The sequence below is a fragment of the Pleurodeles waltl genome, chromosome 6 (genome assembly GCF_031143425.1).
Source record: "Pleurodeles waltl isolate 20211129_DDA chromosome 6, aPleWal1.hap1.20221129, whole genome shotgun sequence".
Lineage (NCBI taxonomy): Eukaryota > Metazoa > Chordata > Amphibia > Caudata > Salamandridae > Pleurodeles > Pleurodeles waltl.
The window spans coordinates 1,638,905,977-1,638,933,372 of record NC_090445.1 but is presented as its reverse complement, the minus strand read 5'-3'; the positions used below and the strand labels follow the sequence as shown (position 1 = coordinate 1,638,933,372).

At 45.7% G+C, this 27,396-nt stretch overlaps 1 protein-coding gene across 3 annotated transcripts in view; it reads right to left on the bottom strand.

Annotated features, from left to right (window-relative positions):
- LHX6 (LIM homeobox 6) overlaps window positions 1-27,396 on the bottom strand; it is a 324,148-nt gene that overhangs the window by 11,262 nt on the left and 285,490 nt on the right. For all 3 annotated transcript variants that reach the window (XM_069241534.1, XM_069241535.1, XM_069241536.1), the window contains one exon: window positions 18,570-18,741. In XM_069241534.1, coding sequence (XP_069097635.1) covers window positions 18,570-18,741 — 172 coding nt within the window. The remainder of the gene's footprint in view (window positions 1-18,569; window positions 18,742-27,396) is intronic.

Here is a 27,396-nt window from a genome sequence, read left to right as displayed (position 1 = left end):
AGGAGATATGCTTTTATGGCTTTTTTATGCAGACTTTGCATGTGTGCTGTACTCTACAGCACAGATACAAAGTAGGAAAAGGTTTAAAGTTACTGCAAGAATAGTAGTTTTTACTGGAAGGGTAACCTTCCAGTGCAAACCTGTACTAGACTCATGCAAACATCTTTGCAATATGGTGCAAAGGTGTGTGCATGGCACTCGGGAGCCCGATTGCAGGCCGGTGCTAGGGAAAGAGGTGAGTGCCATCTGTATTTCTGTATTTCTTTAGACATGGCGCTGTCCTGCTCTCGCCTTCTCAAACAAAACACTTTTAGCATTTTTGGCTGTTGCGCTGCTTTGTGTGCGAATTTAGTAAACGGACCCCTTAATCTCACTGGTATCTACAGTACTAACAGCGCCATTAGAAATTATAGATAATAGCTAATGTTTTCTGTTTTTCGTTATGACATATGCCATATTTTTTAACGCAGTCAGCCATCATTGAGTTTGCGCTGTATTTAAAACCTGCAGAAAATGAACTAAGTGGTAAAAACAAAGCCTTAATGTAAGGAAAAAGAAATAGAGACCAATTTCCTGGCTGATTTGTACAAAGTAAAACCAGAAAGACTGGATAAATCGTTGCTTCCCATCTTAAATTGTGTGATCTTATGCATTATGGCATATGAAAGCTCAGACTGCCAGTTGTACAAAACTGTCACTTTAAATAATTAATTCTCAATATTATAATTATTAATGCTAAAGCTTCCACACGTTAAAGAAATACACTTTTTTGAATTTTGAAGAGACTTTTCCATATTTTACATGGTTTGTTCAATGATTTATAAAGCAGATTTGTCAGGGCTGGCTTGTGCATGGACTTGTGCATGGGCTTACAGATTGGACCCCTGGCTCGGCGCTCCCTCTTAATTTGTTGGTTCATCCACCTCTACTATGCATAGTGTTGGGGCGTGGCCACGGAGCCGAGCATGGCGCACGCTTAACTGTTCGGCTCCGGAGGGGCCGACTTTAATTTGGTGCCTGGACGCGCTGAAACGGGCGGTGTCGTGCCCAGAGAGGAGAGGGACGACTGCTGCGGACGGGGGGGGGGCCGCGGAAGTGCGGTCTCGCCCCCTGGAGCGGGCTCCAGAGTGACTGGGGCTGCCCGGGACTGCGGAGAGGCCGCGGCCCTGTCGATGGGCGGAGCCGGGCTGGGAGGCTCCCCGTGTCGGAGCACTGAGGGTGAGCGGCCGGTACGGCCGGGGCTGCTTGAGCGCGGCCGCGGCCCCGGGGGCAGCCTCCGACGGACTCGTGCGCCCCGGCGCGGGCCTGGACCCACGAGGTCGCCGCCGGATTGCGGCCGTGATCCCGGATTGGGCGGTGTGCTGCGCCCGGCGTCGGATTCGGACGCGGGCCCACCCTGAAGGGGGGAGTGCAGATCGGAGCGTATGGTGGGTGCACCTGCCGGTGGCGAGTCGGCCTCCTGCTCGGGGGGCGGAGCCTGGTGCCTCCTGGCTGCGGGACTGCATACAACGAGGAGACGCGGAGACGAGGGGCCCCCCGGGGCTGCCCGGTGAGGAGTCCGCTTTGGGTACGCCCCCCTGGGGAACGCACAATCGGAGCGCCAGTGCCTGCTGCCCGGGAACCCGCGGATGCCGACGACGGGACTCCCTACGCCCAGGGTGACCCGGGACGAGCATGGATTGTCCTTTGTGGGGCGGGGCAGTGTGGAATCGCCCTGCGCCATCATCTACCAGAGTTGGGGGCCAGGTACCCTTGTGCGGAGCCCCCCTTGGTTGACCGGACCAATGCCGATCTGAGGGCCTGCTACACCCAACCCTTCTACGCACAACAATGCAAATCTACGAAAGCACATCAGCCCCGGTTTAGCCCAAGACTGGTTTCTCATCTATGGAGTAGATGGGACGCGACCGGGGGACTGAGCACGGCGCACGCATGATCGTTTGGTCCGCGAGGGGCCACCGGCGGACCCAGGCCTGAGCGCATGGGATCGGGCGATCCTCTATCGCAGGACGGACGCGGTAATCCACGTGAACGTGAGGGGCCGTTGGGACCTGATTGCGGCGCCGGCACGGACCCTCGGTGGAACCGGACTACGCAACGTTGGTGGAGACTTTTGACCCGGCCGCTTGCCGCCGCTTATAGCGCTGGGAGTAGCTGGCGGAGTGCCTGGGGCTCTCCCTGAAGCGATCAGACCCAGAGACTGCGACAACGGTGCCCTGGGCTAGCAGACAAATTAACAGCAAACAGCATAAGTGCCTGAACTGTGCGCTAGACTCACTGAGTCGCCCCTCCCTGCCTGGCCAATGCCCCCCAAGGGCAGACATAAGAGCAAAGCCATGAACCTCCCGACACATACACCACTGGGGGACAATGAACCGACCATGCAGAGCCAGTCGCAAATCAAAGTACAAGACACTCTAGACAAGATACTGGGAGCCATTGAGGACACCAAATCCACATTACAGCGTGACATCAATCAGGTGGCAATAGAGGTGGGCCTCCTGAGAGCCGATCATCACAAATTGGCCGACAGAGTAAAAGAAGTGGAAGCAACGTTAGCGGAAGTCGTCCCAAAACAAGAAGACGTATCAGCGGAGGTGACCTCCTTGGCTGGCAGAGTGGCGATGCTCGAACAACGAGCTGAAGACGCAGAAGGTAGAAATAGGAGGAACAATATTCGCGTGGTGGGCCTCCCTGAGGGGGCCGAGGGGACGAATATAGTGGAGTTTCTGGAGAAATGGCTAAGCACAGTCGTCGCACCAGGATGTCTGACCCCCTTTTACTCACTGGAGCGAGCACACCGTGTGCCAGCTAGACCACTCGCTCCTGGCAGGCCACCTCGAGCAGTAATAGCTAAACTCCTGCACTACAGAGACAGAGACATCCTCTTACAGAAAGCCAGGGAAGCGGGCCCGTTTAAAGTAGCCAATGGCGAAGCAACATTATTCCCTGACTTCACCTTGGAGGTCCAAAACAAGCGCGCCTCCTTCTTAGCCGTTAAAAGAACCTTGAGAGAAGAGGGGATACAGTACTCAATGCTCTACCCAGCAAGACTACGAGTGATTGTGGAGGGGAAAACCACGTTCTTTCAAACTCCAGAGGAGGCATGGGAATGGCTCGAAAGATCTGGGACACGGCTGACGCGACCTGCACCGGAGATCCGCGGGGCGGGCGGGACCCAGCGGGCCCCAAAGGGGAAAAGACCCAGAGACCGCCAGCGAATGCCGCCAACGCGGACACAGAGAGAAACTGGCAAGAGAGAGGCCCTGGAGGCGGCGGCCAAGGTGGGTGGAGAGTCATCGCCCCGGGAAGTCTCTGAAGAAGAATCGGACGATACGGTGGTGTCCTCGCCCGATGGCTCTGGGGATTCGACTTACACACCAAGAGTGACCCCGCAGACCGCTGACGAACTTGCATAGATCGAACCTGCACCGGCGCTGAAAGGCGAGACAAGATAAGTAGTGAAATGGCCCCTCCGGACCTGGCCACTCCCCCGGACCTGACTCTTGCCTGTCAGTCCTGACTGGCGAGTATTGCATTGATGTGTTTGAATAATTTGCAGTGTTGCAGAACTTATTGGGCAGCCTACAGTTCCGGAGGTGCCCTGGGGATGGGGAGTTGGGGTTTGCAGTTACTAGTTATATCGGCTACATGTGCGAAATGGTATGAGCATGAGGAAGGTACAAGCTTATGGGGGAATCGATCGGGGCCATGGGCGTGCCGACCCTACATACAACAGGCCTTGAGAATAGGATGGCGGACTACAATATCATAACTTGGAATGTTAGGGGGATGGGTACTCCTGCTAAGAGACATAGAATTCTTTCCTTTCTAAAAAGGAGAGGGGTGCAGATAGCTATGTTACAGGAAACCCATCTCGCACCCGGAGAGGGAGAGAAACTAAGGCGGAGATGGAGAGGACAGGTGTTTGCCACAGAATATTCAGCTTACGCAAGAGGAGTCCTGATTTGGATTAGGGCGGGGGTCCCCTTCACGATTGATTCCTCCAACATAGACAAAGAGGGAAGGTTTGTCATATTGGAAGGAAAATTACAGGGGCTCCAGTTGACCTTGAGTTGTATATACGCCCCCAACCAGGACCAGACATCATTCATGACGGACCTGTCTAGGCACCTCACTCGCCAACACATGGGGGAAGTACTAATAGGAGGAGACTTTAACGCAGTGCTCGACATTGACTTAGATAGATCTACCCCCCCCACAACAGGGAGCAACATCAACCAAACCAGCAAAAAAAATAGTTGGGTGGCTAGACACCTGGGGGCTGGTAGATGCTTGGCGGTTTCAACACCCAGCGACCAGGGATTATTTGTTTTATTCGGGCCTCCACCAGGTATACACTAGAATCGACAGGATAGTTTGCACTGCGGGTCTGGCTCGAAGTATGACCCATGCTGAGTACCTTGCCCGCACAATATCAGATCACAACCCTCTATTACTGACACTGAGAGTATCACAGGACAGACCCCCCATACCGTCATGGAGAATGCTCCCGACAGCGCTAGAAGACCAGGCATACAGGGAGGAATTACGATGCTACCTAACAGAACATATAGAAGCTAACCAGGGATCCACTTCCGCCAGAGGCATAGAGTGGGAGACACTCAAAGTGGGGACGCGGGGTCACTGTCTTGGACAGTCGGTGGGGATAAAACGTACACTTGAGAGAGAATTAAACACACTGGAGAGGGTCATACATGAGGGGGAGCTGAGACAGGGCTCCGCAGGGCAAGTGGATGAAGAGTACGAACGTGCACGTAGAGAGCACTCCCAAGCTGAAGAGCGACTTAGATGCCATAGTATGCAAAGATACTTGGCATCAATACAGTCAGAGGAGGGGAGATCCGGTAGACTTTTGGCATGGCTGGTGCGCCCGAACAGCGATAGTGACCCTATTGCAAGTGTACTAGACAGGGGGGGAGCACGCAGACTCAGCCCAGAATCCATCAACGACGCATTTAGAGATTACTATACACACCTATACAGGAAGCCCACAGACTTGGGGACGGGGACCCTTGACAATTTCCTAACTCGGATACCCCTACCGGTATTGAGCCGAGAGGGCAGGGTCGGCTTGGGGGGCCCAGTGACCGCAGATGAGACAACTGAAGCAATTGCACAGTTGGCCTCTGGGAAGACCCCAGTTACAGATGGTCTTCCTATGGATAAATCCTTACTAGTCCCCAGACTGATAGAAATGTATACGGAATCGGCAAAGAACGGAGAACTCCCACGCACACTGCGTGAGGCATTGGTAGTGCCACTTCCTAAAACAAACAACAGGGAGGCATCAGTAACAGACTTTGGCCCACTATCAATGCTAAATAGCGACTTTAAGATCCTCAGTAAGATCCTGGCCAACCGGCTATTACCTCTTATGCCCACCCTGATACATCCTGACCAGAACAGTTTCATACCTGGTCGCAGCACCTCTCTAAACCTTAGGCATATTTTCTCTATCATACATATGCCCAGTGAATCGAAGCCGCCAACCGGGACCATGTTAGCAGTGGACTTTGAAAAGGCCTTTGACTCAATTAGATGGGACTACCTGAGGGCGACAATGTTAAAGATGGGTCTGGGTGAGGGCTGGGTCGAATGGGTGGACCTGTTATACTCATCCCCACTGGCAAGGGTCAAGACAGGTAGGACAATCTCTAGTGCTTACCCAGTGCACCGAGGAACTAGACAGGGATGCCCCCTATCTCCATTGTTGTTCGCCCTGGCGATGGAGCCCCTGGCGGCCTGGATACGAGGGGACGGAGAGGCAGAGGGATTCAGTGGGGACCAACTGATCACATTATCTCGCTATATGCAGATGACATCCTGATCTATCTTAGAGATGGGGCGAGTGGTCTCCCCTGGGCCCTGAACGCCCTGGAGGAGTTTGGAGAGGTGTCAGGATTAAGACTTAACCGTAATAAAACATATGTGTTCCCCCTGATGCCTGGATATAGATGTCCTGCAACGTGCCCAACAGACCTGAAATGGGCCCCACGGACATTTAGATACCTGGGGATCCAGATCTATCACGACGTGGGAGACTTAAGAGAGGGCAACCTTGGTAGTGCGCTCCGATCCCTGAGATCCTCGGTAGAATTTTGGCGCTCTCTGAAACTGTCAGTGATGGCCAGAGTGGCGCTTTCCAAGATGATCATGCTCCCCGACTTCTCTATTACTTCACCAATTTGCCACTGTTAATACCCCGAGCATGGTTCCGCGATCTGAACACATTACTCAGAGAACTAATATGGGACAATGGGCGCTGGCGAACTACACTTACAACTATCTGCAGACCACCCAACACAGGTGGCCTGGGAGCCCCCGACTTTGAGGCATACTACCTGGCCTCCAAATTACAGTGGATACCCGGCTGGCTTGCGGGCCGGGGCCAACTGGATTTATATACAGCCCAGGGAGCAATTGACACGGCGTGGATTGCGGCATGCATGACGAACAGAAAGATAACCCCCCCCCCCCCTGGGAACAATATAATGATAAAAGTGGCAATGGCATGCTGGAAAAGATGCACGAAAAGGGTGGGAGTGGGCCCTCCATATTCCCCAGCTCTGCCCCTGGTGGTGCTCGCCATAGAACCTAGGGGGAGGGGGCCGGGAAGCACGGGAGTTAGCCCCTGGTTGTCAGCTGGAATAGAAGTAGTGGGAGGACTCTTCAAGGAGGGAGTGATGAGGGGATTTGCTGAATTAACGGAGGAGGGTGTTCCCAGGGGGCAGTTCCTGCTTTACGGGAGGCTAGTACACACCCTTAAGACACACTGGGACACGGTGAATGCGGAACCTACCACACATGAGGTCCTGCACTCACTGTTGACATTAGGGGAGGAATCACATCTGATCACCAAAATATATCGGGCCCAAGTTGAGGCAGCCTTAGACCCATTACGGTCGCTGAGAGAACGGTGGGAGGGCACAATTGGGCGGGAACTAACTGACTCAGAGTGGAAGAGAATACTGGCCTACCCCCGGAAGGTATCACGTAATACACGGTTAAGATATATTCAGTATAATTATTTACACAGAACGTACCTTACGCCTCACAGACTGTTCCGTATATATGGAGGGGCTTCGGGGACTTGCCCAAGATGTGGAGGAGGAGGGGCGGATTTTGACCACATGGTTTGGACTTGCCCAGCGATCCAGACAGGCTGGAGGGAAATATTGCCCACCCTAACTGAATTGTTTGAGTTTGAGTTGAGACCCACCCCTGAGCTGTGCCTGCTGGGCCTCAGACCAGCTGCGCTTTGCGGAAAAGTGAAGGGGCGCTTTCTGGACCTTTCCCTGGCCCTTTATAAGAGACTAATCTCGAGGGGCTGGAAGACCACAGATCACCCTCTGCTGTCCGACTGGAAAAAGGATATATCAACATGGTCTAGAGCTGAACTACAGGTCCTAAAAGCAGAAGAAGCCAGGAATATTCGCCAGGTTCCTATAGCTCCGGGGTGGGAGAATTTAATGACGAGCTGGGAGAGTATAAATAAGAGGCTGGCAAGCCCAGTAGGAGAAACCAGTGAAATCCAATCCACACCGAGGATGGAACCAAATGGTGGAAGCACATAGATAGGCACCCAAAAACAGACCCAAACCACACATAGATCACACCAAGAGTAAGGGTGTGAGGACAGTTGGACCTCTGACCCCCACTCCACTGACAGTAATAGCAAGCAACGTGAGTGACCCGCCGCCCCCACGGTGCGCCAGTGCGCCCTGGGTTGACATCTTCCCCCACCCAAAAAATGGATACATTATAGTACCTTCAAGCTAACAATCACAAAAGCCATTTCGCACAAAGCCGTAAAGTTGACCTTTTGGGGTCCTTTGTTTTCTTTTTTCTCCCCTTCCTCCTTTCCCTACCTCCAACTAGTCCAATATGATTGTCACCAGAAACTGCATATCACATACCTCGTGTTCTCCCTCTCCCCCACCTTCCTCCTCCCCTCCCACCACCCTTATCTTCCTGCACCTAACCCCTTATGCCACCCTCCCAAGTTACAAGGAAGAAGGGGTTCAAATTTGTTGTTTGATTGTTGATTATGCAGAACAGCGAATTGAAGAAAGGAAATACGCCTTAACAAGTAAATGAACGCAATTTGTTGAATAAAGAACATTAAGACTAATGATAATAAAAAGTGCAAACAATGAGCAAAAAGCAGAATATAGCATTATAAACAAACAATGCATGTAAAATGAACAAGTATAAAACTGTGTAACAACAAAATGTTAATAAAAATATATAAAAAAAAAATACTATGCATAGCGTTATTATTTGGAGGGAAACTCAAAATAATCGTTTTGGTTGGAGGGGTTTGGTCAACAATTTCCGTTTTTGGGGAGGTAATTCAGAAATGTTTGTGCTTCACTTTTTTAGAGGGTACTATATGCATATTATTAGACACCCCAATGGTTTTGCGGTCTGGGGTGGCAAATTGTGTGGAAAAAAACAAACTTTGCGGTCCCAAACTCCAAAATTTGTAGCATTTTGTGGCAGACAGAAAATGTGGCTGTCATAAAAATACAACTCAGTTTTTGGCATGTCACTCCTGGACACTGTGTCAAGTGACCTGCGAGCGTGTCCAGAAACACCACACTTCACACTAGGAGGATGTCTTGTACTAGAGAGTTGGAAAACTCTGCTCTGGTGGCATCTGACAACCCCTATTCCAAAGATGCATAGAACAGAAGGGGGTGACTCAGAAGAGCACAGGGGATTTGTGGGGGGCACTGGGGAGATAGATGAATGTCCTGGGATAAGAGGGAAGGAGGGAGACGGGGGTGGTTGGGCCACAGTAGTCACAGCGGAGAGAAGCACATAAGGGGTTGGGGATGGTGGGATGGTCAAGGAGCAGAAGGAGCATGGTGGACACGGGACACTGGGCAGAGGAGAGGAAGGTGACCTGGGGAGGTATGCGGGGACACAGGCAGCAGTTTGCTAGGACAGAGGAGGGCCCGGTTAATTTGCAAGCTGATAAGAGGCAATCCACAGATGAACTTAACACCTCTGCTACCAGCTGGCCTGTTGCTCAACCTTCTTTAATTGGCTCTGCGTTCTCATTGAGACGGTAAAATAAAATCAGCCTATTGTTTTTAAATTGCAATGTTTAGTTTTACCTTGCATTTTTGTACAAACATTACCAATCCTGCTATTTAATTTTTCGAATTGCAACCCCCTGATATCCTGGGAAGTCTTATTACTTTAGCCTGAACGGTCATGCACACATAATACTATTTATTGGGAATTCTGCACAATATTTTAGGGTGAGTTTTATATAACAAAAAAGGAATGTTCAATTAAAAATATTCAGAACTTTGTATAACAGATACTATTTGTGGAATATGAAAGTGTCTGCCAAACGTACATCCAATATACCATTAGTACTTGAACAGAGTCTGTCCTACAGTGTGTTCAGCAAGGCGGCAATCATGCCGACCTGCACTTTGGGCCTCCTTTGAGAATTGGTGGAGTGGCAGAAACATCGCAGAGAGGCCTTCTACCCTACCAAGTCTGCACTTCTCACACACCCATTTAGAGGTGTGGGAACTGCTGCATTACCATTAACGAAGCCCAGTGCCGGATTAAACCCTGTGGAGGTCCCTAGGCAGTCGTAATTTCGCCCCCCCTCACAAATTATCTCCTAATACGTTTTTAATTGTACCAACCAACAATTTTAATAAACCAATTTTATTACACAAAACTAAGCATTGCACATCTGTAGTTTGCACCAATTTTCCCTACAAACTGACAGTTGACAGAAGATGAGCTTTCAAGAGACAAACTTTTATGCTAAGGCGGAGGAGCGTCGCCCCACTGCTTTTAGTAGAAGGAAAAATAAATTGATAATAATGGATTATTATCATTTTATTTTTAGCTAAGCCAGGTTACGGCAGGGTGGGGTTGGAGAGGGCTGGCGGAGGAGTGGCGAATGCACCCTAAGTGGGCATGTCTGTTTGGTGGGCCGTGTTGGGCAGGCCAAACAGACATGCCACTTTGCATTTCTCCCCACAGCCGGGAGGAGAAAGTGCACAGGGTCTCAGTCCCGGTCTGAGCGACGATGCAGGCTGCTCACACCAGTCACGACGCTGCTGCTATGCTGGTGACAGCAGCGTCATGATTGGCTGAGGAGAGTCTGGGAGCTTGTGTGCTTCCGGACGAGGACGGAGGAGACAAACCAGTCTCCGTTCCCCCCGCTCCACCACCTCCATTCAGAGACAGCTTAAATTGTTAATGGGTACATTACATTAATACAGCATTTTCTCTAATTTAATGTTTTCATTTCTTTGAGTTGATTCATTTTTTTCTATCTTTTGGAAACAATTTAAGAAAGCTTGATTGTAATTGTCTTTCAAGATCAAAACAATATTATTTTGATCTGTTGTTACGGGTCCCCTAAAAGAAGTGGGTCCCATACATCAGTGGCTACGTTGCCTATTTGATAATCCGGCCCTGGCGAAGCCTCAGTTGCTTGCGTTGGCCATGACATCTGGGCCGGCATTCATGTGGGGGCACGAGGAAGTGGGGGCAGTCACAGATTCTCCCAGCATGTGTCTGTTATGCAGGGCTTGGATATTCTAGAATGGAATGAAGACTTTTGTCATTTAGATAACTTTTTTTTTTCTTGAAGCAAACAGTTTTCTAAACAGCTGCGTTAAACATGGTGCCTGCTCATGAAACATGGAATGCTGTTAAGGCAGCTACCGTAGCAGTGGCTCCCATCACAGCACAGAAATTCCTGCAAGTAGGCTAGGATTTTTAGGTAGAACAGATGGTCCTCTGATAGGACCTAAATGATTCCCTTAGTAATCACATAATAAAACATCAACATGGCACTTCTCTTCAAATATCCTTGAATGGCTTGTAATGTAAATGAGCCTATGTTAATATTGGTATATTGCAATGAAAGGCCTTTCCACATTACTGCCCTTGAGGTTTTGGTGTTAGTATTTGTGCACATTGAACATTTCAAATTGAACATTATGATGATTTAAAACCCAAACATATGTGTACCTCACATTAATATGGCCATTCTCACACCCAGGTTTTGGTGCATAAATGTGTCTTAGACCTGGGTTATCTAGTAACAAGTATTTTATCACTGAGAAGGGCACAGCAATTTTGCCCCATGTGCATACTGATGCAGGTGTGCATGCAGACATCCTTGGACAGCATAATTCTTCCTCAAGGTGTACACCAATGCCAATTATAGCCTAGGGTATGGAACACAGCAGGTCTTGGGCTCTTAAAGTAGTAGCAGACCACCCATTGTACCAATATTTATAATCAGAAGTCCCGCCGTATTGGCTAGACCGCATCCTGAGTTCCCTACTAGTGGCTCACATGTAGATGCTTAGACATTTAGAAGAATCCTATGCATGTGACTCCATGTCTATATTTTTCAAAGTTGGGCTCTTTTCACAAAGGTAAATAGTGTTATGAATGTATGCTTATTACTAAACTTAGCTTTTTTTTATTCTTGACAGGAATTCACAAAGTGATTCCTGTCAAATTTAAATCCATTTACAATGGCAAAGATCTCCACCACAAGTGCAGAGATTTCCACAACCATAAACCCCACTAAACGATTGAGAGGTGAGCACACCAAGGCATGGTTTGGCTTGGAAGTATGGCAGTGGCCATAAACATGTATATTAAGGGAGATTTCCAAATTCGGACCCATCCTCTTTCCACCTAGAATTGGTCATAAATTTACTCCAGCAATAGGCTTGCATAACTCCGTTTCCAGGGTTGGAAGGGAATGAGTCAACCCAAGACTTTCTGGGGGTTTAGAAGAATGGCCATCGCTACATGGATAACATATTTCCCTGGAGAGGAAGAAAGTGTGCATTTGCACTGAGGTTCCTATTTTCCCTGTCATGTGAGGTCTTCTCCACTATGTAGAACTCCTCACAACAAGAATAGGATTCGAGTAGAAGGTTCACATGACCTTCCAAGGATGATGAGTGGATATCATGCAGCTTTCTAGGTAAAATCTTGAGAATGTTTATGAATTCCATTGAAAACGTACATTAAAGCAGTCAGACCATCATTTTTTCTTATTTTGTTTCTAAATGGGGCCTATACCTGTGGTTACCCAAAGTCTGGGCAAATGGGATGTTGTCTAACCACATGCCTTTTGTCATTTATTAATCGGGGCGCTCTGTAATGCAGCATTGTATGAATTGGTTGAGTGGTCATGTTCTTAGGACACAACTGACATTCCTGTCCCAGGATTGGTGAATGTGAGCCTGGACTGGGGTATATTATGAACTCTTGAAGAGCATAAGGGGTGCACCTGAATCGTCTGCATTGTTAATGTCGCTCTCAGATGTCTCTGATGTCAGACAAAATTGCTATACACTTTATAGCCACTGTTCAGATTTCTTGAGGCTTCCTGTGTTTGGGTCCACTGATAATATTCACACTATATCTGAGCTTTACAATTTTTCACTATAGCTGATGCCCCCAGATAGTAGTGGGATTCTGTTTAAAAATAAAGTCTGAAACTTTATTTCACAGACATGATGCACTATTTATTGGATCCCGCCCAGCCCTTTCCAGGTACCTTGTTACTTAATTCATTGACTGAGTGTTTGCCTTGCACCCGTCTGTACGGCTAGATTTGTGCTACATAAATACCACATATATACATACAAACATACATACATACATGTATATTTTTGTGTACCATTTGAAAAGATTATTCTTATGCTAAATTCTCTGCACTCTTTTACTTTCTACACACTCCACGAAGTTCTCACTAGACTTTAGCACTTGAGTCTATTCCCAAGATTCACTGTCACTGAGAGACATGCTGCATGCTGCCATTAGGTTTCCTAATAGCCCCTTGGCAAAATGATGCTGCCAATCTTTTTTTAGCACCCTAACAATCTCTTCCTGCTTAGCGCCTGCTACCACACTTCACTGCTTGCATCTTTATTAGAACTAAGGTTTGGCATTCAGTGAGTTAATATCCCAGCAGGATCACACCATAGTATTGAAGCCTAGGCAAGTGTCAGGCCAGACTGTGTAAGTTCTTCATGGGATTCATACCCCTCACTTTGCTCTTACATTCCAACATTTTGCTTGGTATTGTACCAAGTTATTATGTTCTAAGCTCAGAGTGGGGTATACCAAGGTTTTAGATTTTTAGAAGTCATATTGATGCTTCTTTCCATTTGAGACAGAAAAACAGACACATGTTTGGGTTCATTTGACAAAGTCAACACATACTCAAAAGTAGATGAGTTGGAAACAATTAAGAAATAACTTTCTCATTTAAGTAGTTTCAAACCATGGCAGTGTCACAGCCTAAAACCCGGGCTGTAATATCATGATATGGGTTTTTGCCTGCAGATTGGAGTTCAAGCTTTTAGTATAATAAATTATATATTATAAAAAAAATTAATACATTGTCTAATACAATATGAACAACAAAAGAAATATATAAGCACAACACCATACGTTTTGCAGGAAATTTATAGAGCCACCGATATAGAGTTAACGACATGTTAACAGCATTGTAATATCTGTATACAAAAGTAATTCTGCTTAATAGTAATACTTAATAGTATTTCAAGCAGGGGTTGTGTGACAATAAAACACAGATCTGATTCAGGTAACTAGGGGCTAGATGGAAAAAGCATTTTTGCAGTCACAAACAGCCCAATTTGCAGAATCGCGCTGTTTGCAACATCAAAAATACTTTTTGTAATGTACAAACAGCAAACTACGATTAAGTAACTTAATAACAAATCACATTTTGGGTTTGCGATCAAAACCAGAATTGCTACTCAGAAGGGGAGTGTTCAGGGTGTCACCTCCAAATAAGGAATCTGAATGGTATGCACCAATGTTTTGCGACTGAAATGCCATCCAAAACATTCACACTTTCTCACCAATAGAAAGTTGATGATAACTCATTCACAAATGTGAAGAGGTCCCCTTGGGTCGCTTTCCCCTATGAGAATGTTAAAAAATATATATTTTTAAGAGCAGGCAGTGGTTCCACAGACCACAGCATACTCATAAAAAGTAAAAATTAAACACTTGAATTAGGTTTTGAAACATCCCATTTTCCTATAAGGAAAATGGGCTGTTTAACAAAAACAATGCTATATTTAAATGCTATCACAGACCCCAGCAGGCCACTCTTCCTGTGATGGCAGTGAATCCAACTAGGTCACAAATTGCTTTTTACTTAATTAATATTCATGACTTAGGTCTATTTGTGACTCAGTAGGAACTGATAGTTTGGAATTTAGGGCCAGATTTCAAGTTAGTACATTAGGAACATACATAGTGATTTGCAAATTGCTATTAGTAATGTTCATACATCTAGCCCTAAATGTCCCCATACATATTGGCAAGATTATTGAGAATTGGTTTCAGCTAACTGATTGTTAAATTATCTTAACGTGGACAAGAAAACAAATAGTTTTTCAGTTCTTTTGTTTCATGGGAAACAACTCTGGTTTCTGCAAACACAGAGCAGAGGTACAGTTTCATAAGAAGGGATAATTGTATTAGGTGATCTGATGACCAAAACAAGAACGGTGTAAATACCTTTGTGTACAGTAAGTATTCATTTCAGATCTTTTGAGGAGTAACATAACTCATTTGCCCTTTCAGACCTCAGTCAAACCTACATAAAATGTAGCATCATTAACAGAGATCAATTTCAGTTTCACATACCCGTAATATATTGTCACCTTTCTAATTTAACCAATAGTTACATATCCCTATATTTTGTTTCTTTTCCAATGTTTAAAGCTGCTGAATTGCAATAAAAACATATTTATCCACCTATATTTAAATTCTTATTATTCAGAGTTGTTAAACAACTTAATCACACAATCAATTGACAAAGTTATGACTAACTGTAAATGTCACTTCAACTACTCTACAACTCTACAGTTAAGAATCTAAGAAATGGATGATTATATTTTTCAGACCATTTTCCAATTCTAGATGGTCTTTCACCTGGGCATCAAGCAACAGATGTTGACATCAACAGTGAAGGTTACCAGTCACATACATACACCTTCCGAATAGCACAATAATTTGTTATCATAAAATATAGTATTCCTCATTTATGTCTCAGTCTTCCACTGCTTTACTTTGATTCCGCAGAGTACATTATCAGCAAATATGTCAGTTGTGCAGGAATCCTTCTTAGACTTTCAGGTGTGTAAGTGGTCTGATGACTCTAGTCTCTGACCAGTCTCTCTAAATAAAATGACTCAACACTTTTCATTGAGCCACTCTAGTCCTCTCCTTGGTTTGAAATATTTGCCTTTTTGAGTGAATATTAACCTAAATTGCCATTAGGGCAAACCCTGAGTAGTTCTACAAATATAAAGCAATGTGGATTAAAATTCAACATCATCAGATCTCAAGGCATCACCATCATCTCCTAAGCAGACAACATTCAACTCAAGACACCCACCACCAGGACCAACTTCACCAACTGCATGACATTGGCTGCACGCTGGAAGTGCCTGAAACTCAACTCTGACAAAACTGAAGTAGTAGTCTTTGGAAACAGAACCACCCCATGCAGTGCCACCTGGTGGCTAACAAAACTCGGACCCAAACCAACGCCCACTGGCCATGTCAGAAAATCATAGGATAATCCTGGATGAGAAGCTCTGCATGACGGCACAAGCCAACACAGTGAGCTCTGCCTTCTTCCACATTCTGCGGATGCTGCAGCAAATTTTCATGTGGCTACCGCTGAACACGAGACAAACCGTCATGCCAGCACAAGCAGATTTGACTACGGCATGTTACTGTACACTGGTATCACCAAAAATCTCCAGAACAGATTGTACACCATCCAGAATGCTGCCCTTGGACTCATACTCAACCTTCCTCGCTGGATCCACATCTCACCTCACTTTCAGGGACATTCACTGGCTCCCCATTCACAAACACAGCCAGTTCAAACTCCTCACCCTCACCTAAAAAGCCCTTTATGACATTGGACCCGCATACTTTAACAGCTGCATACACTTTCACAGACCATCCTGACACCCATGCTCAGTCTTACTCACGCTAGCACACACCCTTTGCACCCACAAAGGCAAAACAAGAGGTCTCTTCTTCGCCTTCATTGCACTCAAAACATGGAAAGGCCTCCCAGCACACATGAGAGCATGGGTACTCACAAACATTTTCCCATGGGCCAAAATGTTTGGTCTGTGATGCGACTGAGGGCCACATGGATGCTAGTAGTGGCAGTCAGGTGGGTGGGTGTTATGAATGTAGGGGAAGTGAAGCTTATGCATTTAGTGGCTGCACTGCACAGTTAACCTTCAATAAAAGCTTGCCTTTTATTTAACATCTTTTTAACAGTTTGTGTTGGGTCGAGTAAATAACAGCCCAGTGCTACTGTTGACTAGGGGGCCGCATGTAAAGGTCAGGAGGGCCGCTTGGGCCACCGGGCGGTACTTTGAGTATCAATGCATTAGAGCCGCCTCCTCACTACTTGAGTTCTGCAAATAGCTGAAGATCTGGATGTTTGAATAATTCCGAGGGGTCCTCACACATACACCTGCTCTGCACCTTGATACCCTCAAGGGTCATTAGAGTGCTCTACAAAATGACAACATAACATAACACGACAGTGATGTTCCTAAGCATACTGAATGTTTCAGGAGTTCTAAAAGGCCACCCTTAAATATGAACATTACTAGCAAATGCCTGTGAGAACAACTGCAGTGGCGGCCAACAGCTTTAGGAGGGAGGGGGTGGGCGGGAAGCACACACACACTCATTCTTTCACACACACATGCACGCACGCACATCCATTAACAACGCTCATAACATTCAAACATGCATGCAAGCACGCACCATTCATTTTAAAAGATAACACACACACACTCACTCACACACGCACATCCATTAACAACACTCATAACATTCAAACATGCACGCACGCACCAAACATTCATTTTAAAAGATCACACACACATTCTTTCACACACACACACACACATCCATTAACAACACTCATAACATTCAAACATGCACGCACGCACCAAACATTCATTTTAAAAGATCACACACACACACAAACACACACACACACACACACACACACACTTAACTGCAGCCTCGGAGGTCCCAGGAGGGTTGGAACTGTTGCCTAAGGTCACCCAATGAGGGAAGGCAGCAATCTCAGCCTCATCACAGAGTGGGATGGGGTCAGTGAGACTGCTGACCCCACCCCACTCTGTGACGAAGTGTCACTGATTGACACTCGCCCTGGACGCTTCACGGCTTAAACCTGAAGCGCCCAGGTCGAAGTCAATGGGTGACGCTTTCCTCATCACCCAGGGGAGGGCCTCGAGGCACCTTTGCTGAGCCGAGGAGGTCACGCCCATAGGAGCTGTGACCTCCTCAGCCCAGCAAAGTACAGCTCAGGCAGCCAGGAGTCTGCGCAAATTGCGCATGTCTGCTCCTGTCTGCCTGAGCTGAACATTAAGAGTGTCTGTCAGGCTGACCTTTATTCAGCCTGACAGACACTCTTCATGAGGGGCAAAAGGTGGGGGGGCGTGGCCCCTCCGCCCTAAAGGACGGGCCGCGCCTGAACAATGGTATACTATAAAGTGTGCAGAATATTTTATCTATAGTTTGCTCTTTCTTCTCGCAAAACCTTATGTTTGTACAAGATATTTCTATTTAGAATCTCACGTGTACGACTCTACTATTACCTCACTTTTAACATTTTAGATTTTGATTAATTCTCCTATTCAAACTGCCTTAAAAGCCCTAATAATTTATTAATTTTAAGTATATTTTCGAAAGCTACATAAAATGAAAAATAACAGAAGGGATAAAGTCCCCCCCAAAAAACAAAAACACAGCAGGCGGGGAAGCACACACTAATGTTCCTCAGTGCCTCTCTTGAAATCACACATCAGATGCTGATCACAATGAGTTTTCGGCCATATAATTCAGAAGAGGCAGGTTACAATCCACAGCGCCATAAATAAGAGGGACATCGGTCAACTGTGCCCATTGCACAGACTAAATAGTTAACCATCAATCCTTTGCTTTGTCAAGGAAAAAGCAAACCAACGCCATTTATTCCCTGTGTTGGCATAACTTAAATATGCAATTCATTAGCTGATGTAATTAGTACAAAGCGGGGTTATGTATTTACTGTTTAAAAGAAGCCTTCAATAAAAGGACCAATATCCAATATGCATATATTTCCAATATTTCACTGGTAAATGGGAATGTAGATTTTAAATACATTTTCAGATTCTAAGGCAATGTAGCACGGCTAGAAAACCTATTTGATCATCATTTCAAACAAGGCTGCTATGTCCACTAGTTACACTGAGTCACACAACCATAACCGTACTTCCAACCATAACTTTCCCAATGGACTGCTCATGACCTTACACATTTTGTCACAGATGACGCAACAAATTACACTATCAATGACATCACTGTTGACATCACGTATCAGATCACCATTGGCACTAACATCAAAGTGTCGCTAATAGAAAGGACCTTAAAAGACATACTTTCTAAATATCCGTGTAGCGTCACCATCCTGGCTCTGTCTGGACTGCTAAAGGGGGAATAATGGATGTCATCGGACAGTGAAGATGGTATTCGGGACTGTGGTGGACCCGGCGGTACTGCATGCTGGGGAGTATGTTTTTTATGCCGGGCTCTGCAGTTCTGAAACCAAACCTACAAAAACAGAAGAACAGTAAAAATGATTTAACTTGCACATACAAGTTTTGTTCTTTTTGCACAGAAATGGCATTTTAGAAAGGCTGCAACATTCCCAAGCACATAGCAACACTCTGCTCAGCCAACATATTCACTCTGTGTTCCATTTACCACAGCTGTGTAAAATAATGCCATCTATTTCAAAGACACAATAGAGATACCATCACCAAAAATGTTTATTTTTGGCTGGAAACCATCGATCATATTACAAATATCACAAAAACATATAGCATTCAGTTCATTACAATTTTAAATAGGTCCTATTATAGAGTACCATGATTTACTTATCATCAATCTATTTCATATTACCAGTGACATATCAAAACCCTACAAAAATGCCTTCCTCTACATTTCATCGACTGTAACACCAAGGGTGGGAACCCATGCGCCCAACTCTTCCCTCATTAAAGTGTTTTCATGTTCTAAGCCTACAGTGGAGTCAAGGGAGTAGATAGGAAATTAAAATACCCCCCCACTTCAATCAAAAGCTCGATGGCACCAATCAAACGGAGCAAGTCATCATGATCCTCCCCAGAAGAGCTGCCTTGTCTCTTTCATCCAATCATCTATCTATTTATCCTTTCATCCTGCATCATCCTGCTGATGACGCAGAAAAAGAAGGTCCGACATATATTCATACATATCGTATAATCAAAACATGTAATGTAGTGTGATTTTAGTGAAGAAAATAATGTACGAGGGAAATTGTGCCCTCGGGGTAGTTCGCCATCATTTGTAAACGAGCTTTATTAATCATGAAGTATTGGAAATGTAGTAATCCGTCATAATCGCAAATGTATGCCATGATTTCTTGTTTGAAAACTGTTTTGCTTAGCTTAAATTTGGTACAGGCTTTGGCCTAGTTGCTTGGTTTCAAATTCTAACTGCGTGATTTTTCCTTGAACTAATGAAACATATATTCTTGCTTGAAGTTGTATTTTTCCAGTAGAGCTGGCTGGTACACTTATCTCCAAGGTTTCGTGCTAGGCCGGTTACATCCCCTTTGATACAAGGTCAGTCTCTGCAGGTGCGGACAATGAAGGTACAGAGAGTAAAATAATTGGCAAACCATGATACAATTTGTGTTCCAAGGATCCAAGGAGAGTGTATGCATAAATGGGCGCTAGTAAAAGAAAATTTTTGATTGGACAATTTGAAGCCAACCTATGAACCCTTCAATGGAAGTCCCTGCAGAATTTGGAATGTTTCTTACTTAAACCCACCGGACAAAGAGAAGTCGGCCATTTTCCTCGATGCCAGTTTGAAGCCTGATGCCAGACTCCATTTTGGATGACACCCTGATGCCCTTTTCTCTATCTGAGAGACAGAGACTTTAAGAATTCTCACCCTAGAGACTTTAACTTTGATTTGCCCCCGACTTGCCCATGCAGTAACTTTGCCCCATTCTCCTTGCCGTTGCAAGGAAGTTTGCCCTTAACTTTGCCCCTTTGAAATTTGCCCCATGCTGATCAACCAGTACCTGAAGGACGAAGACTTTTCTTGAATGCTGATTGTATTTGGTAAATATGAAAGGATAAATGTATTATGCATTGTGTTTTTCCTTTTAGGTACCAACTGCTAATTTTGATAGAGTCCTAGCTAGAAGTTTTCCAAATTTGTGCTGACTAAATTCGTTTTGCATGAAGTCCCACATGCCGATGCTTATTAGAGGTTAGTCGAGGTATTCATTCAATGTACCATGCCAAATTGAAATCTTGTTATGCTGACCGAATGTATGCAATTAGTCAAATACAGTTAGTCATATTGGTGATTTGCATTGCGATAACAGAGTGTATCATTATTCAGATTTTACGTAGATTGCGTTTCTTCCGCCGTTATGGACAGCTAGTAATGTTCATATACATATATCAATTGGTTTTGAGACATATATACATCGTGCTAGCTTTGTTAATATAGGGAAATAAATTCACTAACTTTTAATAAACTGGTGTGGTTATTCATGACTGAAAGGTCATGGTGCGCCGAAATACCAACTGTTATTGATTTCTGAAGTGCTATATTGACCTATTAATTGAGTATTGATTACCGATTACAGTAGTTATTGATTATTGATCTGAGTGACTCGACTATTTTAGGATGAGGAGAGCCCGACTCGTTTAAAAGATTCACCGACCTCCAACGTGTCCAGGTACAGGTAATTTATAAGGGCTGGACGCGTTATCAGTAGATGGTAGCAGAGATTGATGGTTTAGCCCTTTTGGGACCCCATCCGAACAATAGACAGAGTCAGGTTCGAATTTTCTTTGATAAAACAAGTTGTAGAGATGATGATGCCCTAAGTCCCCAATGACTTTCCCGGAATCTCTGAGCTTGCGAATGAGGAACATGGAGGTATGAGAATGGTCTCGGAGTTTCTAGTGACGGTATGAGTGAAGTTAGGGTTTTTGCGCTTGCACAGCTTATCGCCGCAGATTAATTGAGAAGTTTGTGAGGATTTAAGCGGTTAAAAGATATTAGAGGAGTGTTACTCCAAAGGTGTGAGAGTAGGGAAGTCGTCGAACTTCATGTGTGTGTAGCGCTTTGAGCAGAAAAATTGTCCACATGGTTGTTGATGTTGAGACGGGCCCTGCGAGGTCAAGAAACTCCGGAGTATGTTGAAAAGTGTATGTGACATGTTGTGATCTGGTCAGGTTTAATAGGTTGATCGGGCGTGGTCAACAAGTCGGTATGAATGTTGCGGAGTGAAAGAAAACTTCGACTTTGAGATTTGACGAATTCTAAAGTGCACTAGAATAGTTCATTGATCAGTTGAGAGTAAAATTTGCGGGTCAAATTTTGCTTGCGAAAGTGGGAAACCGAGAAAGATGGAATAACTGCCGAGGCTAGTGAAAAATCCCTAAGGTTTCTGAAGCGATTGTATTACCTTTCCTGTAGTAAACCGACAGATCTGTTTTATTCTTTTGGTTAAGTGCTCGCGTTATATTGCAGAAATTAGTTTATGAGTGAAGCCGAATGAAAAGAGGACAAGCCGCTGGACTTTGTCAGCCGCGGTGTGTGAGTGTGACGTCACTAGGAGCCGTGCTGGGATAGGTCGGTTGGTGAGAAGGGTCGCGCATGGATTGGACGCAGTCCGTGAAGCACAATTGGAAGGGGAAAGGCAAGCGAAGAGTATTCCGGGAATTAAAGTCGCTTATTGATTACATATTTTAGAAAAACAAAAGACGGAAAGATGAAATTTTTCAAAGCATTTAAGAGTGCCATGAGGGGAGATGTTTATATTAAAGCAAATGTAGGAGAAGAAACACAGCCTGAGGGTACACCAGCTTACATCGTCATTGAAGAAAAGGGTGTAGTGCCATGTCTTTGGTTAAAACAATGGTGCAAATTAACAGAGAAACATGGAAGTGTAGCGTTCCCCATCCATGGGTCGTTTAATCTAAGAGTTTTAGAAAATCTGAGATTTGCGCTATACGACATGAAAGTACCTCCAAGACCAGCACAGTTTGAGGCACTAGCAATTTGGGAGCTAATAGCTAGAAACCAACAACAAAAGAAATTTGAGACAAGAATAAGGAAAGTAGAAAAGACAGTAGCGGATGCCAGATGGGACAGCACACAAAAGTTTGGAGATCAGACGTATTGCAGGGGATGAAATTGTTTCCAGCGATTACCGAGGAAGCGGAGACGGAAGGAAGGAAAGCCACCTGTAAGACAAACAGGAGTCAGTCCAGAGAGGGAGAGAGCAATAGAAACTCAAAAAGGGGAGACGAGTCAGATGATGAGGAGTTCATTATACAATTGCTGAATGATCGCCCACCACCATACGTGGAAAGCGAAAAAGGCTCAAGCATTAGTACTGCCCCTCCAGAACCAATACAGGGTAATGTAACACCAAATTTGAGAATATCTCAGAGGCCGAGCAGCTCTGACATGCCTTTTTCACCACGAATACCACGGATTCAGAGAATGTACCCAGACGTGCCAACACTGAAACCTGCTGATAACTATCAGCCACAGGTTCAAAGGCACTGTTGCGATGAGCATAATGTGGGAATGACTTCTGATTCAATGGCGCAGGGAGGACAAACCTATCAGAGACCGACATTGATTCAAGCTGAATCAACGCAGTTCTCGATGCCCCAAAAGAAAACGCAAGAAGTGCGAGTAGTAGAAAGCCAGTTAGGTATGCCAGCAATGATGAACCACAATGTGGGGATTAACATGCCACAGAATTCGGGGAACAGACAGAATCCAGATGCAATATCTCTACCTATCACTGTGAGTCCACCAGTACCACTGTACATACAGGCAAATTCGAGCACAAGCGACCAAGGGTTAATGATACAGAATGGGACAGGGAGAAGATGCATAGAAACCACTCCAGAGACAACTCCGATAGCGGCACTGCCAAATGGATCTGGGTTCTTGTCGGAATTTAGTCCAATTCCAATTTGCGCTCCGTCAACCGTGGTAAGGTCACATCCACCACTATTAGTAGCGTTAACCTCACAGACTGAAACATTGCAGAAACCGTCAATGGCAGTTGATGTAACTGCTACACTGATGGGACTGAACGCGCAACAGTTAACACAATGGTTTAACAGCCTGAACTCTCCACAGAGTACATCAAGCGGGAAGGGAGAAGAATACCTGAATAAAATAAGGTTGGGCATGGAGGCAGATGAACTGGTAGAGGGAACAATGGGTTTGAACAGATTAGAATCATACACAGAGGAAGAACTAAGATACATGTGCCCTAGGATTACAAGAGAAGTGAGCCACATACATAAGAAGTTACAAGAAATTACAGACAGAAACGAGATCGATATAGGTAAGACTAAACACCTGAGCAGAAGTTACAGGTTAGACTTTGAGACAAAAGATTTTGAACACATGAGATCCGCAGGGATGAAAACACACCTTAAAGAGATACTGCAGAGTGCACAGGTCCGGAGATGTTTAGACAAGTGGGAAAGCAGGTGGGTTAAGAAAAAGGACAAAAAGAAAGAAAATACTCCAGAACGAAATGAGAAAAAACAACAGAATGACGATCTGATAACCATGTTACCAATGAGAGAGACAGCAGGGGGAAAACTTGTACATGTACCATGGCACAGGTGCGATATTCAATCCTTTACGGATGACTTTCCCAAATTAAGAGAGAAGCCGATTGAGTGGTATCAAGAAATGGATAGATTTGTGAAACTCGCGAAGTGTCTCTGGGAAGACCTGAATACTTTATTTGAAATTGTGGATCCGGCTGATTTGTGGGAAGATTGTAAAAGGGCTGTAGGTTGGCCAATGAGTGAACCAGAGAGAGATAGGGACACAGGTGCGCCATCACCTACGGTAATGAGTTTGTACCACAAGGTGATCGAGCACTTGAAAACCAAGGTTGCGTCGAAAAATGTGGATTGGCAGAGGATTGACAGAACAGCCCAAGAGGTTAAAGAGTCTATACATGCGTACTACGAGAGATTGTTGAAGGCGTTTAAAAATTACAGTGGCACGGAAACGATTGAGCCAAAGGACATGCTCCATTTTGTGTTCAGGTTTGTGGAAGGGCTGAGACCCGAAATTAGCCAGATGATTAAATCGCATTTGATTTGTTGGCAGTCAAAGTCGATCGATGAAGTGTTGAATTATGCGAAATACTGCAGTGATGAGATTAAGACCAAACAGAAAAGATTGAAAGAAAAGGTGATGGTGATGCAGCTCAGAGCAGCTCAGACAGGCTTACAAGGTTTGCAAGGTTTTCAACAACAGATGCCGCAGCAGCAGCAACAGGGAAATGCTATGTTTCAGCCGCAGATGAGAGGCAGAGGCCGAGGAGGTTTTGTGAATAATGGTCCTGATTTGAATACCGTTATGATTCCAAATGGTATACAGGCAATGAAGAAGGTGATGCCATGTCACACGTGCGGAATCGTCGGGCATTGGAAACGGGAGTGCCCAATGATGGTGCAGGAAGGTATAGGTCAGCAAAACAATGATGTCAATGCATTCCAGACTATGAGAGGACAAAAATTGAGAGGTCCGAACCCAAATTTTCAAAACAATATAAACCAGATGCAGGGTTTACAACCCATGCAACTGCAACAGGTGCAAATGCCTTGTGTGCAAATGACACAATTGCAGCCAATGCAACAGCAGTTTCCTATTGTACCTAATCAGCAAATGCAAATACCCTTAGCACCAATGAATCAGCAGCAAGCAATGCTTCCTCAACAGGTCACGGGTCAGGGAATGAGTCAAAATGACACAGTACACCAATTCCCACTACACAGCGAGAATGGAATAAACAATGCATGGGAGAGTGAAAGTTCAGATGAGGAGGGAAATTGTGTGCTTGCAGCATCTTTGGAAGTTGATCAAAAGGGTCCGTATGTGGAGGGAAGAGTTATGGGTCATCGCGTTTCATTCTTGGTTGACACAGGAGCTACACGTTCCACTGTTAGGAGCATTGAAGTGCCAAATTTGCCGCTTTCAGGGAGAACGGTTCAAGTAGTGGGAGTAGCAAATAGGTACCTGACGAACCCAATCACAGATCCAGTACAAGTCAGAATTGGTAACTATCAAGGGACACATAATTTTGTGGTATGTGACTCAAGCCCGATATCACTCTTAGGGAGAGACCTATTGTGCAAATTGGGATGTTCGATTATGTGTTCAAACGATGGAATTAAAATTCAGACGAGCAGTGATGGGGAAGAAGAGGACAGTGTAGAAGGGGACGAAGTAGAAACTGCCGATGAAGAATATCCCCTGATTACCCTTTACCCAATGATCACTGAAGCAGATATTCCTGCTGAGTTACAAGAAACAGTCAGAAAAGAAGTGTGGGATATGACAGGAAAGGAGGTGGGATTGGTGAAAGGAGTGGAACCAGTGAAAAAGACTGTAAAACCCAATGTAACCTTTCCCCAGACCCCACAGTACCATATGGCACAAGCCACCCTCATGAAAGTCGCCCAACTCATTGATGAGTTTGTAAAACAGGGAGTACTGAAGGAAGTGTTAAGCAGTCCAAGTAATTCACCAATTATGGGACTAATAAAGCCAAGTGGAAAGGTCCGAATTGTGCAGGACTTGAGGAAAATAAATGACATAATAATTAAATGTTGCCCTGTAGTACCAAATCCAGCTGTGATAATGTTTCAAGTCCCTTGTGATGCCGAGTGGTTCTCAGTCATCGACTTGTCACAAGCATTCTTTTCGGTGCCTCTTCATGAGGACAGCCAATTTCTCTTTTGTTTCAAATTTTTAGACAGAGTCTACAGTTGGTGTCGAATTCCTCAAGGGTTTTCGGAGTCACCGTCAATTTTCAATCAGATTCTAAAGAAAGACTTGGAAGCGTTAGAATTGCCATTCGAGTCAACCCTAGTACAGTACACTGATGACTTACTGATTGCATCCAAGACAGAAAGTGACTGCACAGCCGACACCATTGCCCTATTGAACCATTTGGGAAGGAATGGACACAAGGTGTCTCCTTCGAAATTACAATTCTGCCAGAAGAAAGTGAAATATTTGGGTCACCAAATAAATCAAATCATTAACATTTATAAAGCGCGCTACTCACCCGTGCGGGTCTCAAGGCGCTAAGGTAGAAGAGAGATGGGGCGGAAGTTTTTCAGGTCGCTTGGGTCAGCCGTAGGTTTCTTTAGTAGGGCGTTGACTTCAGCGTGCTTCCAGCATTCGGGGAAGGTAGCAGAAGAAAAAGAAGAGTTGATGACGGTCTGGAGGTGCGGGGCGATGATGTCGTCGGCTTTGTTAAAGATGAAGTGCGGGCAGGGGTCCGAAGGGGCGCCGGAGTGGATAGAGTTCATGATGGATTTGGTTTCTTCCGTGTTGATGTGGGTCCAGTTGTTGAGGGTGATGTCCGGGGAAGCGGGTTCAGTGGTGTATGGTTGGGTCTGGTGTCCGAAGCTGTCGTGGAGGTCGCTGATCTTGCGATGGAAGAAAGTGGCGAGGGATTCGCACAAATCCTGTGAGGGCGTGACGGCGTTGGCGCTGGCGCTGGGGTTGGAGAACTCTTTGACGATGCTGAAGAGTTCTCTGCTGTTGTGGCTGTTTTTGTCTAGTCTGTCGGTGAAAAAGTTCCTTTTGGCAGTGCGGATCAGGTGGTGGTGTTCGCGTGTAGCGTTCTTGAGGGCGGTCATGTTGTCAGCGGTGTGGTCCTTGCGCCAGGCCTTCTCAAGGGCACGACAAGTTTTCTTTGATTCTTTGAGGGTGTCAGAGAACCAGAGAGGTTTTTTGGTGTTGGTCTGTCGATGCGTGTGTTTGAGGGGAGCAAGGTTGTCAGCGCAGTTGGAGATCCAGTTTGTGAGGTTGAGAGCTGCGTCGTTGGGGTCGGTGGTGAGGGTGGGTTGGTTGGCGGCGAGAGCGGAGAAGAGTTGCACTTCAGGGATCTTGTTCCACTGTCGATGAGGGATGGGTTGAGTGCGGAGGTGGGAGGTCTCGCGTCGGAATGTGAAGTGGACGCAGCTGTGGTCAGTCCAGTGTAGGGCAGAGGTGTGGCTGAAGAAGACGTGTTTGCTGGCGGAGAAGATAGGGTCGAGCGTGTGTCCGGCGATGTGGGTGGCGGTGTTCACCAGTTGTTTGAGGCCGAGGTTGGCGAGGTTGTCGAGCAGGGTGGTGGTGTTGGGGTCG